At 39.5% G+C, this 18,070-nt stretch overlaps 1 protein-coding gene across 1 annotated transcript in view; it reads left to right on the top strand.

Annotated features, from left to right (window-relative positions):
• Positions 1 to 18,070, top strand: part of LOC126236434 (poly(A)-specific ribonuclease PARN-like) — a 307,678-nt gene that overhangs the window by 88,477 nt on the left and 201,131 nt on the right. Inside the window, exons 6-7 of the mRNA XM_049945737.1 lie at positions 3,664 to 3,785; positions 17,929 to 18,047. Coding sequence (XP_049801694.1) covers positions 3,664 to 3,785; positions 17,929 to 18,047 — 241 coding nt within the window. The remainder of the gene's footprint in view (positions 1 to 3,663; positions 3,786 to 17,928; positions 18,048 to 18,070) is intronic.

Genomic DNA, 18,070 nt, shown 5'->3' with positions numbered 1-18,070 from the left:
CTAAAACCAGTGCACTAATGAATGATGACAATGAAATTAAACTTAAATTTCTTTTACTTGATGGGGCAGCTAAATATAAAACTTGACATTTTTACAATTAGATGCAGCCTTAAGATGAATGTCATTTATGGATAAAGTTTAAATTGACATTAATATGTATTTTGTTACATTTTTATTCACACGTTAAACAAAGAAACACTGCATGTAAATTGTTGCTACTTATTTTCCGTTTCACTAAAGCATCATTGTCTGCTGCCACTTCCCAAGCACTGCTGATTCGAAGAGAAGCTTTTAAATTGCAGTATGTCAGTGACTCTCTGTGGGCAGAATTTGCACTCTCTGTTGTGGAAATTTTTTTTTTCTTTCTTCAGATAAACATATAGGTCCACACATTGACATAATCGTAGCTGCAAACTTGTGCAGTTGTTATTTATGTTGGAGAAATTTTTTATCTGATTCTTCAAGAATTATTTTATTAGAAATTTATTGCTCAACTGCTTGTCGCCCTATAGGTTTATAAATTCTGAATATAGCTAGATGCCCTCCACTAAAACTACAGCGAACTTAACATGTTGTCATTCCTCTGAAGATAGTGTAGAGTTTGCACTTCACTGGCACTACATAATGATGTCTGACAACCACATTTTACTGTGAGTACTCACTACCCCGGTGGTGAGTGAGTCTGAGTGCTTGTGTTTACCTAGCTACATCCTGAATAGCCCTGGTATACATCTTAGTAAAAAAATTCAAAGTCCACATTACAAATAAAATAAGACAACAAGTAAGATAATAATATAATTTGTTCACTTGTAAATACAAATTTGTATGCAAATAACTATTTTCCTTAAAACACAATTAAAGTTTTTCAGATGTAACTAATAATCCGAAATGCCTTTAGGTTCTCAGTAAGAGACAAAATATTTCTATGTTACTTTTGCTTTGTGTACAGCTCATCAACTGTTGTAAATGTTTTATTACTTGCAGCATTACTACAAACAGGTATGCTTTTGTTTCTGTATTGACCACAAGATTCACTCTGGTACATTGACCACCAGTCAAGCTGCAGTTGACCACAAATTATAAAAGTATTTTGGAAAAAGACTTGTTTAAAAATGTCAAATATTTCCATCCACTCAGAGTGTTTGCACGTTAAGGGTTATGCACTGTCTTTAAAAACTAAGTTGGAAGGCCTGTTTTCACTGTACAATGCAGGTAGAGTTTCTTTTTTTACATCCCACACAAATTTCACTCTGTCATCAATGCAACTGACAACAGGTAAACTCTTTATACTCTCTGCAACAAAATTGTTTAATCAAAGTTGCACGTTTGCTAAATCATCTTGAACACCAGAAGTTAAGTCCCATAGTGCTCAGAGCCATTTGAACCATTTGCTCCTCTGTTACTAACAAGAATCATCAATTCCTCTTGTGCACGTTTTTAGATAAGTGTTGGCAATTATTTCTAGCACAAAGGAAGTTCAAAATAGTAATTAAATTTAAAATATACTTGGCTGGTTCTTGTTGATCTTCGTCAAACTCTGCCTCCTTGTAGTAATCGGTGTTGTCTAGGAATATGATTGGGTCAGTTCTTGGAAAATGAAACTGCTCCACGGTAAAATTTTATCCTTCCTTTTATATTCTTTGTGTCATATTTAAGGAAAGTGTCACAAATTGGTTTCCGTCTGTAGTATGTTCACAACAACTCGTGCTGTAGTACACTAACCTCTTAACTTCTAACTTATGCCACTTCATACTAACTACTACCAACTTGCAAGTCGACAAGTACAAATGTAAAAACGGTACAGTTCAGCAAATATGTGTCGCCCAAAGTTTTCAGGGTAAATTACACAAATAGGAATAATGACTATAATTTTAAATTAAAATTACCATTTCAGATTGAATTGGAAATAAGTCTTGTCAGTTTTAGATATTAGTTCTACTTACGAAAAAATTTGAGAGTGAATTAGGTTTTTAGATACAATTTTGATTCAGTTCATGTCATGAATGTAATGTGTGTATCGTATACTATGATATGTGAAAGTGATTGGAGCACTGATCAGTTCAATTACAGCTTGCGTGTTTGGTTTGTCATTTGTTCTGTTTGTAGAAAGAGCGAGCTGTAATTTGCGTGAGCAGTGCAGTCTGAATTCATGATGTTTTATGGGCAGAAGTTTTTTTATGAAGGAAACTCATTCACTTGGAAATTAAAATATGCTCAAGCATTCTGCCACAGACTGATATTACGGTTAATTGTTGTGGGAGTGGTACATTCATTGTTTCTACACACTAGTCTGCAATTCAATAGCTTGACTATCCATCTTGTTTTGCAGAAGTGCCAACATAAATTTTCATTGCTAGAACTGCAACTTGATTATTCGTGTTGGTGTAAGTGCTTCAGACTGAAGCCATCTTTTGTGGATCTTAATTCTCTGGATAATGTCTTTAACTTGAGCATTAATTTATTGGATTTATGTGAACATTGTCCAATTTGATGGATAAGAAAGAAAGAATGATTTGTATTTAACATTCCATTGACGATATCATTTGAGGTGGAGTACAAGCTGCATCCTTTCCAAAGTAGCTGTCCTAACATCTACATCTATATCCATACCTTACACACCACTGTGAAGTGAATGATAAATGTTACTTTCCATTGTATCAGTTATTAGGGCAGCTTCTTGTTCCATTCACTTACAAAGAATGGGAAGAATGTTTAAATGCCTCTTTGCACACTGTAAATAATTAAACTTGTCTAATGATCCCTGCAGGAGCAGTTTGTAGCGGTTTTTAGTGTGTTCCTAAATCAATTATTTAAAGCTGGTTCTTGAAATTTTGTAAATAAGCTTTCTCATGTTAGTCCACATCTATCCTCAGGTGTCTGCCAGTTCATTTGCTTCAGCTTCTCTCTGACACTCTTGCATGGGTCAGACAAATCTGTGACCATTCGTGCTGCCCTATCTGTATATGTTAAATATCCCCTTTTTTAGTCCATTTTTGTACAGGCCCCTCACACTTGAGCAATATTCTAGGATGGGTCACAAGAGTGATTTGTAGCCAATTACCGTTATAGACTAACTGCATTTCCCCAGTTTTCTGCCAATGAACCGAAGGCTGCAACCTGCTTTACCTACGATTGAACATATGTGATTTTTTCATTTTGTACCCCTACAAGGAGTGATACCCAGGTATTCTTCTGAGTTGACCAATTCCAGTTGTGACTTGTTGTCCTGTAGTCATAGGATACTTCGGTTTTTTTCTTTGTGAAGTGCACAGTTTTACATTTTTGAACATTTAAAGCAAGTTGCTAATATTTGTACCACTTTGAAAACTTGTCAAGATCCATTTGAATCTTTGTGCAGCTTTTTTCAGCAAGTACTTCATTGTAGAGAACTGTCGTCTGTGAAAAGTCTGAGGTTACTTAATAACTGTTTATTCCCCTGTACTTTCCCAAATGCAATTTCTTCACTGTGATTCCTGATTGATTTTGGCATCTTGATAGCAGCTTAACTCTGTGCAGTTGGAGGTATTTCTATTGTTTCCTGTACCAGTATATCTTTAAGCTTACATTACAGTAATTTGCTGTTGAAATATATTGCATATATCTGTGCACTGTATTCATATGATATGTATTCCCAGACTGAAATTTTGTTTGATTGTTTTTCAGGGAAAATTATTGATTGGACATAACATGCTGCTCGACATATGCTTGATTATCAATCAGTTTTGTACAGAACTGCCAGAATCTTATCTTGAGTTCAAGCAAATTGTTTCTTTTATATTCCCAAGGTGAGAAATGAATTTGCAATTTGTATACCTGTTTAAGTACAGTAAACACAAAACCCAAAATATAATTTGTACTGGGTGGATATCTAACAAAAAATTTACTCCTGGTTTTCATAGTGATGATGATGGTGATTGTGATGGTGATGGTGATGGTAGAGGTAGAGCTAGAGAGGTGTGGGGAAGAGGGGTGGGGGCTATGATAAGTTATCTGATGAATTTCTGTACTGGCAGTTTTCCACATTTGGTTTTGCTTCTGCTTCTGCCTGGAAACTGGTTTCTGAGATGAAAATATGTTTTAATAGGTAACAACATTAGTTTATTCTAAAATCTCTGACAGACAAATTTTTAGAATGGTGATCAAGAAATAAGAGGCTATGCAATTCACTGGGAAAGTGGTAAGGAAGCGATACTTCGTACAGTGTAGAACGAAGATATGCATGTGTGAAATTTGAAGAGAACAGAACAGCAATCTAATCACTGAACTAGTGTCTAGAGAAATTGAAGATGTTGGTAGCTGCTAAGAAGTTATATACATTAATTTGCTAGGTGCAGAACCAAGAGTAGTGTTCATATGAGTAAGGAATGATTATGGATTACCGGTTTATTGCAGTGAAATATGCTGACAATGCATTTGTACATCATTTATACACGTGATAAAAAATTACTCAAATATGTTACAAACTTTTCACATTTAAATAAGAGTGTGAGTTTGAGAGAGACAGCTATAGAAAATGAGCTGGGACTACATAATATTTTATTATCAAAGACAGCACTTGTGGGTTTGGAATGTTAATGTAGACAGTACAGGGAGATATAATGATTAACACTGTAAAATATGACCCAGCCCAAATGCTATAATTTATCTGTATAGTTGTTTTTATAATTCAAGATTTCACAGACAAATCATTTCCTTTGAATTGTAAGTCATTTCATATTTGGTGCATGAAATGTAATATAGGATGAATTGATAGTTTTTTACAGTATTTGCTCGAATGCTTTTGAGAAAATATTATTTCTAAATTTGTTAAGTTTTGCAAATGGCTAGTACTCACCACTTTTCTTGAGTTTTTGTTGCAGAAATCTTAAAAATTTGGTAGCTGCAATCACGGATGCAGCTATAAAGGAACATTGTACCACAAGAAACTGTCAAAAATAAATCACTTAGCTGTGGTGCCTACAGTACTTTGATAAGCAAACCAGATGAGATATTATTCACACCATTAAAAGGGCACACCGATTGTTTGGAGCAGATGGCATAGAACTGATAACAGTTGTCATATAACTTCCCACCATTGACATAAGCCATGACAGTGAGGTGGCGCGTATGAGCTAGTCAGTTGTGATGACATAGTACATTATTGTAACTCAAATGTATTTCATAGAGAGCAGAGGGAGTAGGGGACTAGAACTTGTAAGAGTTTGTATATTGCCATGAGCTGTGCTGCATACTATGTGGCATACCAGTTAGCATCGCTGATAGGTATGCTGCTGGTCGCCAGTTTAAACCCAACCACCCGCAATTATTTGTTACTTAGTAGTCATAATTTCCGAAACATTCTTGAAATTTTGTATGTTTGTAATGTTTGTGTGTTCTGGAATATTCTGTGTTTGTGTAAGTTGGCACACTCCATCCAGGAAGTGTGTACCATCAGGCTGTATGTTGGTGGTGCCTGTAATAAATGTGCTTTCAGTGCTAAGTGATGCACTTCATTGACAACCCTGTGTGGTTACAATATGACATTGTTTGGTGGAGACAGCAGGTAGCTCAAAAAATCTACATCGCCGTGGCTCAAAGCAGGCAATGTAAACACTGTTGCCTACAAGGACAGGAACAGAAATATAAGCAGCATGTTGTTTCCAAGTGCCATATGTTCAGGAGGCCAATAGATTCCTTTACAGTTGACACCAGCTGCACATCAGGCAGCTACGAGTGTTTTCGACAGATGATTATTAGGACTCAATGAGATGACTGTAAGGATTCCACTGTGTCGCTAAATCAGGTTGTATACGACCCGGGACAACCAGGAGATCCGGGAAAAACCCGGGAATTTTTTCTTCCGGGAGGAAACCGGAAAAAACCTGGGAATTTTTTAGAATTCCGGGAATTTTACGTTGTTTTAGTTTTCAGTTAAATTTTTGTAATTTTTACTGGTAAGAATCGATACTCTAACAAAGGATGTTATTGTATCACGCTACTGCAGAATAATACTGCAACAATGAAATGTGAACGAGAAAAAATATGAAAATAAAACATAAATTGCAAAGGAAATGTGCCATATACAACAACAAAACACAGTGCTCACACAAGCGCTTGCCAACAGCAAAATGTGTCAAAGGCTTTAGGAAGACCATGCAATGCTTCATAACAACAAATTGCCTCCGATGAGTGTGACATTACAATTGTTTATATTAGATTCGTTTTAGCAGTTACGAGCGGGCTCATGCACATGCGCAGTTGAGTGGCGTGTGAGTTGTATCTTCTCCCCCTTCTGGCTACAGAAATGTGGCTGTTGGCTGTGTAAGCAGTCGCAGCAAGCAGCTAGATGCAACCGGGAAAAAATTGACTGCTGTGCCCAAGCTGCCAGATTCAGGCATGTGCAGTAGGCCCGGATCTATGAGGGGGGGGGGGGGGGGGGGCACAAGCCGAGGTATCTGACCCAGGCGACAATTGTGAGGGGGGGGGGGTGCCAAATTCATATTCTTGAGGAGAAAAAAAACCTTGTTTCACAAAGCGCCTAGCATCCAGCGCACGTTGGTCTATCGATTATTCATATGATTTTGAAACGCATCCTTGTTTGTTTTTGAACACACTCTGTAAGTTGATTTGTGAATGAATCATAAGTTGATTTTTGAATGCGTGCATAGTGTACGTGATGTCTATCAGGGTAATCCTGTCGCATCTAGAAATAGATTTTCCTGCAGGCAAAAGGGGACCGGGCTATACGAGCGGAGTGGAGTAAAGCCGAACGAGTGAACGCCAATCACTGTCTGATTATGTTGTTGATTGGGTTTGTGAATGATCAGCGTTGTTATAATTACTAGGGAAATCCAGAGATTGGAAATAAACGACTAACAGGAATAACAGGTAAGGAAGATTACGCATTACCTTCTCGGTGTATCCAAGAAAATGAAATTTTGTCAGAAAATCTTTGGCCAGATAGCTACACTAGTAAGGGCCAGTTGTACAGTCCCTGTGTAGCAGCCGCTTAAGTTCTGTTCTGGAAGTAGAGCAGAAAATGGTTTGTACGAACATAACAATGCCTAATCGGAGAATAATCAGGGATAAGTAAATCAGTGATTCTGGCAGGGTTAGTGAAATTAACCGGCAAATAAGTTTTTGACAAAGGCAGGATTAGTTCCAGAATTAGCCATGACAAGATTGTTTGTTAGAACGAGGAAGGAGAAGAAATGCTGACTTCACAGAAATTAGGGAGGAATATGACGATTCCAAATATATATAAAAATCTTGTACTACTACTTTTCAGTCTCATGCTCGAGAAACTGGAGCGTATGAATGAAATGTGAATCTATTTTCTAACATAAAGCTTTTTGCTTGTAGTAGGCCTAATAGGCCTAGAGAGAATACAATGCTAGGAGCTAAGGATTGAAGAAATGTGTACTGTATTGCTTGTCTCTTGTCTTTACTGGTTTTATGCATCCTATATTTAATTTTATGTCACCCAAAACAGAAAGTAATTAGCTAACAGGCAATAAAGAGTGCAGATTTTCTGAAGAGTTCTTCTTCTCCCGATTACAAAATGTGAGCCCCCACCCCCGCCCGTTTTTTAAGGGAAAAAAAAAGGCAGGATGTCAAACCGGGTGACTGGGACTGGGAGCAGGAAAGGCACCACAGGACATTTTAATTTCCACTGTCCTGAATATAGTTTGATGGCATCCAGTACAAAATATACACATTTCAATTCCACAGAGCGAAATATAGTGACGTGCGACAGAAGAATGCTGTGTGAAGAGGGGTGGCAGTGCACTTTGGCACACTTAAGACCAAATAACATGTCTTACATTTCCTTGAATATGTATGTTTTATGTGTCAGACTCTCCAGAAAGATGTGCTCTACAAAAGGAACATATTATTAAAATTCTTCCCCCCCCCCCTTCCGTTGTATCTCAAATGCCTGAAGGAGGGGGGGCACTATCTTAGTATTGCCCCGGATCGGAAATATCGTAGGTCTGTGGCTGATGCGCAGAGCAGTCCGAGTTATAGTGGGGAAGTGCGTAGTTTCCACGTGACCTGTGTTTACATTTAGTAATTTTCCTGTTTCCTCTTCGTTTACTGCTCTCACTTCAAATGAAAACAAAACAGATTTCTGTGGCCAGGAACTATCAAGTGAATTAAAACACATTCATATAATTACGGAAGGATAATATATGTTATTAGTTTCAGATTTTAATTTATTTCCACCTTTCAGACAGTCAAGCACTAATTGCTTTGCGGAACAATGAAGTTTGTCGGTTTGCTAAAGAAATTTGGCTTTTATTAATCTCTTCCTCTGACGCAGTTATTTTATTTGAAACAAAGTGCTTAATTCCTCACTATTGGCTAGTTTCATCTGTTTGCTGCATTTCAAGCCCACATTTTCATCTTCTAGCACGTATGGCATTATGCCATAATAAAGAACCAAACATCAGATAACACAGAACTTGTACTCCAAGAAAATTTACATCAGAATCTGGAGATACAAATGTGCGCTTTAAGCCAAATTATGCATTTTAGTATTGATCACATAATTTTGATGCTCTTGAAGTGTCCTCTGGTGTCTTTTTTCTTTTATGACATAATATATTTTAATGGTTTACACGTATGAACATATGGGCTTCCTGCGTCATCGTAGCTGTGCTAGTGCAGTGACGCCTGTTACCTGGCACACTCTGGCAACTACTGAAATGAACCTATTTCTAACAGGTCACGGGAAAATAATGGTGGTTTTAAAAGCATTACTTTCAAAGTAAATTTCCTTTCACGCAGGCTGAACTATGTGTGAGAATGTACGATGAATTTCTTAAATCACAGACTGTTTGATGACGAGCCATTTCGAAACCAGAAGATCAGACATTCATGTCGTTATTATGAGCAAATTGATGTAGTTTACAGGAAGCTCTCTCTTCTCTGCGGTAGCTAATTTATTTGTGGAAAACTTCGAGGACAAGTCACTGGACTCGGCTAAAAATTTTACTGCCACATTTGTCTGATATATGTTAAAGTGTAACATGCGCAATGAAGATCAACATTATATGTGAAAGCTTTGCTTCTCTTGCAGCTTGTTAACATTAGAGACCAATATTATATGTGAAAGCTTTGCTTTTCTTGTAGCAACACTATGTATTTTAATTTAAAACATTAACTTTTCCTGTTTGTGTATATGCGCTACTTAACAGTGATGTTGCTATTAGCTGACTACATCACGTGTCCTGTGGTCTAAATAACTGCTGTCATCAACTGGTGGGATCACGTGACGTGAGCTGTGATGGGCTTACAAAAGCACATCTCAATGTCGATTACAATGGTTCGGAAAGTAACATGCAGTGTTTGGTGGAATTCGAATTTATACTTTTGTAGTCCGAAAATATGCAGCGTACATGTTGCTGCACATCAAAAGTCTTTCCAAAAGGGGTTTTCTTCCCTGAGTTTCGTTTTCTAAAGTGCCGGGAAATTCTATGCCCATGTATAAAAACATAACCATGCAAAGGATTGATAAGTTTTACAGTTCCGAGGGAAAATATACTGTCATTTAGTAACACGGAAGAAGTGTGTTTTCATCTGGGAGAAAGTGTATGTTTAACCAGGAAATCTGGGAAAAATCCGGGAATTTTTTTTCCTAGTCCACGTATGCACCCTGTAAATACAATAGATGGGATGATGACTTTTTTTTCTGCAGATGTGTACTGTTAGGTGAATGGTACAGCCCAGCGGTGGTTCAAGAGCAATGAAGAAAAGCTTGACAGCTGGGACAGATTCCAGGTTGAGCTGAAGAAAACATTTAGTGATAATAAGCAGCAAGTCTGCTTAGCTGAAGAACAGGGTACTTGGGGAAACGACACAGTCTTATCTCCAGATTGTTTTGATCCAATGCCACAATGTGAATCTTGAATATGCCAACAGCCTACAAAACCTTACACACAATATAAGGAGTTGCAGAAGACATGTACCAAGCTCTTTTGGTAAAAAATGTCTCAATAAAAGTGGAATTCATCAAGTGGTGCCTGCACATTGAGGAAATTGCAACAGAAAAGAAGCTGGACAAGTGAGGTACAACCGACTCCCGATTGTGGTCTTTGCGATAGTTGGGAAAGACCACCATGAAGTCACCTCTCTCATATAGGAGGTAGTTGGAGAAAAAATATTGCAGTTTATAGCAGTAATAACTGTCGGACTGAGTAAGCAAGATATAGCAGCCATGAATGTCAACTCCATATATCAGGAGATTGTAGAGAATGTTGAAGAAGAGGTGTATCCGTCTTTAGCACCAGTCTCCACCACCAGCCTAATAATGAATAAGTTTCTTGGTCAACTCTGATTTATGCTGCAACTGTGGAATAACAACCCAGCATCCAACCAGCAAAGGTACAACCCAACTCCTCCACCAAGCATAATGCTCCACAGTACAGATATTTGGAATACAGAGGACAACACTCTGGTATGTTTTGACTGTGGATGCACTTGACACGTTGCACACTACTGTAGAGAAAGGAGACAAGTTTCTGGTGACTACTACACTGCTAGATATCAACCACTAGAACAGTCCTATTCATGTCATCCAACTGTAGATGATTCTAGTTGACCTTCGGGATGACCCATCGCCACACACTGGACAACGAGATCGCTCCCAAACATGCCATAATCATTCTTTGTCACTGAACAGAAGCTCCATCCGCTCATCTAGCAACCAGATTCAGGAAAAATTATTCAGGGAGCCATCTGTGAAGCTGAGACCATCATGGGTGAAAATAGTCCTTCAGTGATAGTTACCAAGAAGTCAGAAAATCTCATTGGTGTCATCATTTACAGCCAACCTGTTTGGTTGCTAGTCAGCTCAGTGGCTTGTTTTTCTGTAATGCCAAATGCTTACTGCTACCAACTCAAGAATACTATGTTCCATAGGTTACAAGTGGGAAATATGTCTAACTGATAGGTACATGTATTGCAAGAATAACTATCAGTGACAGAACAAATCCCATTGAATTTATCTTTATAAGAGAATGTAATAGTCATGCTATTCTTGGATGGAACTTCTTGCCAGCATCACAAGCGGTCGTGGACTACGAAAGATCATAACTCCAGATTGACAAAGCTATTCCAACAAGCACATGTCACAAAGATTCATCTGAATGGTAGTTTACCATTGCAGATGTTGCTGTCCTACCGTCATCAGCAAGATGAGTTCCAGTCCTCAATCGAGATGTTCATTTGCACTGTGAAGTTTTTTTCAGCTGTAGAAAGCTACTGCGCTGTGATGTGTGGCTGGCGTGGACACCGTTACAGCATTGCACCGGTGACCAATGCTGTGACAGAAGCTGTGCAACTGAGGTGTTCTAATGAGTGCTGTTGCATGATGTCTGCTCGAAGAAAATTGCATTGAGACAATCACAAAAAGTAATAAGTACAGCAGCTCTTTGTTCCAGCATAATCATGGTTGAAAAATTGCCAATTGGTTGAAAATTTCACTGCTTGTCCCAAAAGTTTTTCTGTTCAAGAAACTGGAAATAAGTAGGAGAACGTTTGTAGACAAATACGGACATTTCTTCTTACACAATTCTGCTAACTTATTCTGTAGCGATTTAGAAAGAAAATGCTAGAGACGGGAAAGATTCTTGTGTAGCAAAAAAACCTGGAGAGAGGGAAAAAAAATGAAGCTAGTATGCATTTATTTTTAATGAGTCATTTATTTTGTGGAATTTAAGTGATATATTCGAGAACATACACTACTGGCCATTAAAATTGCTACACCAAGAAGAAGTGCAGATGATAAACGGGTATTCATTGGACAAATATATTATACTAGAGCTGACATGTGATTACATTTCCACGTAGTGTGGGTGCATAGATCCTGAGAAATCAGTACCCAGAACCACCACCTCTGGCCGTAATAACAGCCTTGATACGTCTGGGCATTGAGTCAAACAGAGCTTGGATGGCATGTACAGGTACAGCTGCCTATGCAGCTTCAACACGATACCACCATTCATCAAGAGTAGTGACTGGCGTATTGTGACAAGCCAGTTTCTCGGCCACCATTGACCAGACGTTTTCAGTTGGTGAGAGATCTGCCGAACGTGCTGCCTAGGGCAGCAGTCAAACATTTTCTGTATCCAGAAAGGCCCGTACAGGACCTGCAACATGCGGTCATGTATTATCCTGCTGAAATGTAGGGTTTCAAAGGGATCGAATGAAGGGTAGAGCCACGGGTCGTAACACACCTGAAATGTAACGTCCACTGTTCAAAGCGTCGTCGATGTGAACAAGAGGTGACCGAGACGTGTAACCAATGGCACCCCATACCAACACGCCAGGTAATATGTCAGTATGGCGATGACGAATACACGCTTCCGATGTGCGTTCACTGCGATGTCACCAAACACGGATGCGACCCTCGTGATACTGTAAACAGAACTAGGATTCATCCGAAAAGCCGGCCGCGGTGGTCTCGCGGTTCTAGGCGCGCAGTCCGGAACCGTGCGACTGCTACCATCGCAGGTTCGAATCCTGCCTCGGGCATGGATGTGTGTGATGTCCTTAGGTTAGTTAGGTTTAAGTAGTTCTAAGTTCTAGGGGACTGATGACCACAGCAGTTGAGTCCCATAGTGCTCAGAGCCATTTGAACCATTTTCATCCGAAAAAATGACATTGTGCCATTTGTGCACCCAGGTTTGTCATTGAGTAGACCATCGCAGGCGCTCCTGTCTGTGATGCAGCGTCAAGGGTAACCGCAGCCATGGTCTCTGAGCTGATAGTCCAGGCTGCTGCAAATGCTGTCGAACTGTTCGTGCAGATGGTTGTTGTCTTGCATACATCCCCATCTGTTGACTCGGGGATCGAGACATGGTTGCATGATCCGTTACAGCCATGCAGATAAGATGCCTGTCATCTCGACTGCTAGCGATACGAGGCTGTTGGGATCCAGCATGGCGTTCCGTATTATCCTCCTGAATCCACCGATTCCATATTCTGCTAACAGTCATTGGAGCTCGACCAACGCGAGCAGCAACGTCGCGATATGATAAACCACAATCGCGATAGGCTACAATCCGACCTTTATCAAAGTCGGAAATGTGATGGTACGCATTTCTCCTTCTTACACGAGGCGCCACAACGACGTTTCTCCAGGAAACGCCGGTCAACTGCTGTTTGTGTATGAGAAATCGGTTGGTAACTTTCCTCATGTCAGTACGTTGTAGGTGTCGCCACCGGCACCAACCTTGTGTGAATACTACTAAGTTGCTCCCAGTGCAGGTTCAAGAGGTATCACTCCACACTCGATATCCTGATACTGCTAGAAGTAGTGACTCGGAAAGCTTTTGTATGTAAGCAACACGTTATTGGCATATCCTTTGATTTGGAAAAGGCATATGATACTAATTGGTGGTATAGTATTTTGTTGCAACTCTTCAAGTGGGCTTTCTGGGGCCATCTCCCCATTTCTCTACAGTCCTTCCTGTTAGAAAGGTATATTAGATAGAGGGTTTGACATGCCATGATTGTTTTAAGCAGGAGAATGATGTACCTCAAGGGAGTGTTTCATGTGTAATGGCATTCACCATCCCAATAAACAGTATTATATCCATGGTGAGGAGTCTGGTATGATATTCCTTGTCTGGTATGATATTCCTTGTCTGGTATGATATTCCTTGTCTGGTATGATATTCCTTGTCTGGTATGATATTCCTTGTTTGTGGATGACTTCATCTTCTGTGCACCCACTTACCTTGCGAAGACTACTTCACAAACACATTTGATGATCAAGCAACTGGAATATTGGGCAAACACCACTGCTTTCAATTATCTTTGGAGAAAACTGTGTGTGTTGATTTTAATCATGTCTGCACTCTTTTTAATATGTTTTAATACTGGTGTTACCAGTCTCACTTTTAAAGAAAAGATGAAATATCTGGGCCTCACTTTTGGTTACAGGCTGACATGGCTGCCACACTTTGAGTAACTGAAATTAAAATGCCTTGAGATTTGAAACATTCTCAGACACATCAGTTATAAGTCACTGGAGGCTGATGGTGTTGTCTACTGCAGTTTTATAAAGACTTCGTGCGACCACAGCTTGAATATGGGTGCCAGATTTAAGGGTTGTCAAGGTCTTCAGATCTCAAAATGCTTGATGTAGTTCACTATGAGGGTAAGAGGCTGCCAGGAGGGGCCTATCAAATAAGTCCAGTATCTAGCTTGTGTGCAGAGGCTAGCGGACCTCCACTGTCTGTTCAACACATTCTCATCATGGTACGCCAAGCATACATATCTCTGTCTGTTCTAAAATCACTAGCATTCATCTCTGTTACCCAGCCGCTACCAGACCATCTGTTCAATCACCGACCATGGGCAATGAGATTGTTTGAGAGGCATGCGAGGGATAACCTTGAGTTATTGCAGGTGGAGGGCATTGAAGTCAAATCCAGGGGGTGGAGTAAGGGATTCCCTGACTACCAAAGAAGCCCTGATTACTTTGTGAATTAAATAGGTAGAGGAAGAACTGTACACCAAATTATATTTTTTTAAAACTAAATTTTACAAAATGAAATTGCCATCTGTATTATATTACTGTTTACACCTATAGATCTAAACATCGGGACTTTCTCAGCTGCTGCATTGTGTTCACTGAATTTGTCCTTAAGTTATGGCTCCCAGAGAAGTTTTCTGTTTACTGTGTGCAATTTTTTGCTGTTCTGAGGGTGTTGTAGAGACTGCATCGTGGCAAGAAATTCCTCATCTGCTCATATTCACAGTGTGCCCTTTTGGCCATTGATCAGATGTCCCAGTGGATAAGATAACACTAAGTAGCCCAGGACTCCTTCCTTGTGAAGACAGGAAAAGGTAGTAGTATTGTGCTAAGTTCCAGGGCACTTCAGGATCCAGGGAAATGAACTCACAGATGCTGCTGCCAAAGGGGCTTGCTTCCTTCCCCTTCCTGGTCACTGTTCTGTCCCCCAAAGGCTGTGCTCAGTGAAACCTTCAGTGTGACCGTGGCTAAAATCGTTCCTGCTGAAATGAACTGAAGGAGCAGCCCGTACATGGTTCAGAGTGGGACATTGCCAGTTGGCGCATGGCTTCCTCTTAAATCGTGAAGTGCCCCCAGTGTGTCAAAGATGTGGGATACAGCTGTTGATGCAACATGTTTTAATTGAGTTTGTCTTATATGACAACTTGAGGGCAGATCTACGTCATTCACAGGGCCTGCACTCTATTTGAACTGATAATGAGCTGAGAGGTTTGTTTTTTTAAGGTTTTGTATGATGTCAGAACTCTTTCCAAAATATTGGCTGCGAGATTTTAACCCAGAGTGGCTTGGTCAACCATCATTTCCAAGCAGTCACCAAGCCACAATAATCTTGGCACTTTTCACTGTATCTGCACTGATATTTTATCCTTTCACTACCTCCCTCCCTCCCTTCTCCCACCCTCCCCCATGCTCCTTCCCCTCCCTTGATGCTGTGCACTCACACCAGTGTATCACCACCACCATCAATGGAAGATATCTTTGGTATTTGGATGACATCCTTTTTTAAAAAAAAAGAAGAAGAAGAAAAGACATTTGAAGAGCATCTCAGCTCTAAGCTGCCTGACAACTGTGTTGAGTGTTCAGACCCACATCTCCGCCTGAATCTGAAAAAGTGCTTCTTTGTCTCCCAAGAAATTAAAATATTGGGGCACCTAATTAATGGGGATTGATTCCATCCTGATACACATAAAATAAGAGTGGTCACATGTTTTCTGAGTCCTCCACTTATTTGTGATGAGAGAAGTTTTCTTGGAATGTGCATGTGCTTACAGCAATTTATAAAGGACTTCTGCACCGAGGCACTATTGCAGAGAAATGCCGAATATTCCTCAAATGAGGTGCAAGGAAGTTCTTTCCTTGTCCTTAAAAGGTGCTGTAATCTTGTCCTAGCCCAGCATTGTATGATCAGAATGCCAAGACAGACCTTCACACTGATGCTAGAAGTTGTGGAATATGTGCAGTTGTAGGACACATTTAAGAGGGTGCTGAAAATGTGATAGCTTATGCTTCCTGAATACTTGCCATGTTCGAGACGTACTAATGTTCAACCAGCCGGGAGCACCTCACAGTTGTTTGAGCCATCAACTAGTTCTCATTTATTTGGCAAACCATTCATTGTCATGATGTACCACCATTCTCTGTGTTGACTGACTAGACTGTAGGATCCGTCTGACAAGTAGAGCACTGAGGCTTCAGCAGTATGGCGTAACAGTGGTACATGCCACATTACAATTCAGGGATTATGACTCCTCAACGATAAGACAAAAGCGCAGAGACGTCATTCATGTACTCGATATGAAGCCCTGCTACCATCCTGAGACACACATCAGTGATGAGAGGGCTTGGCATTCAAGGAAACTGAAAATATATTGAATGACCCTGGAGCTTTAATAGAAGGGGCCACCTTCAATGCTCATCATGGTAAAGAGGATGTGACAACTTGAGGATCCGCCAGGGCTAACTTTCAAAGGACGATTGACAAGATTTAGATTCAGATTGCTTCAGTCGTTTCCAGTGAGGGCTTCTGAAACAGTGGGTTGCTGTTTCTCCGTGAGAGGGAGCTATGCTGCTAATTGTGCCACATGCTATGTGACGAAGTGGTTAGTGTCACCGGCTGGTGTGCTGCGAGTTGCCATTTCAAACCCATCGACCACCAGCTACTTGTTGTTTAGTAATTAATATTTCTGGAAGGTTCACAAATTTCCTTCTGTTTGTAATGTTTTTATATTCTGTAATATTCAGTTTGTATAAGTAGCAGCATGCTCCATCCGGATCGTATTTGTTTTGGATGTATATTGGTGTCTTCCCTGATGATCCTGCTTTTGGATTTGGACTTGAGGTGACAGTAAGCTTTTCTGTGTGTTCTGGACAACTTATAGGGTCCTGGGTAATTCCATAAATCACCGAGATATTATGGTTGACTCAGCATTTACCACTGTGAGAAAAGTTTAAGGGCTTAGCCAAGAGGGGGGGGGGGGAGTAAAAAAAAGTTCGAAGTGTTCATGTTATGTTAGTTTCCTTCTTATCACAAACATGGTTGTCACTCCTTTGAAACTATGATTTTTTTGTTTATGGTAGGGCAACTCATTTTCAGCTAACACACGTGTTTTGATAAATCGTGTAAGCTGTTTGACAGAGGATGTGTAAATTCAAAACTGATAATGGAGCTCCTTTAAAGAATTAAAATATAACCACGTTGTTACTGGTTGCTACTGTATACTATCGACATTTTTATCAAATGTAACTTTCTGTGAAAAATTAAAATTGTACATGGTTCACTTCAGGGTAGAACTAAATTCATTCACAACTTATTCACAGAACAAAAACCATCAAGTAATGTGTTTGCTAATTTCAACGCATTCAGTATTTCTTTGTAATTAGTGTGTGTCACTAGAGCAGCTTTCTGAAAACTAATCTTTCATTTTTACTATATTTAGACTTTCATTATTATTTTTATACACACTTCAGTATTATTTTGGAGGGCATTGTTCAACAGACACACACACACTTTTGAGATGTGGCTGCATACAATCTATATAGTATGAAATTTTAGAGAAAATCACATTTTCTATGCCTGTAGATGTCATAAAAATTGTTGCTGCTGCTGATGCATTTCAAATGTCATGGATGTTACCTATTTGAAGTTTTACTGTTTAAGTCAAGTATCTATGTTCATTATATATATATATATATATATATATATATATATATATATATCTGTGTGTTAATATTAGCCCCCCCCCCCCCCAATCTTTCTCTTTTATGTGAGCTGAGTGTTGTCATGAGCTGAGTGTTGACAGCATGATGATGAGACCATTGTCTCTCTAAATGTGTTGTTGAATTGTGTGAAGTACATATAAAGTGGCTGAATGCTACGAGTTAACTCTGGTACATTACTGCTTTTTCAGGTTACTTGACACCAAATATATGAGTTTCTGCGAGCCTTTCAAATCGCTGGTAAGCTCTACCGTTCTTGGTCATCTGCAGAAGACATTATCTGAACCGCCTTTCGAGAGCATAAAAGCAGGTTAGTTTTACATTAGTGAAATT

The sequence above is a fragment of the Schistocerca nitens genome, chromosome 2, assembly GCF_023898315.1.
Source record: "Schistocerca nitens isolate TAMUIC-IGC-003100 chromosome 2, iqSchNite1.1, whole genome shotgun sequence".
Taxonomy (NCBI): Eukaryota; Metazoa; Arthropoda; class Insecta; order Orthoptera; family Acrididae; genus Schistocerca; species Schistocerca nitens.
This window is presented reverse-complemented; position numbering and strand designations above follow the sequence as displayed.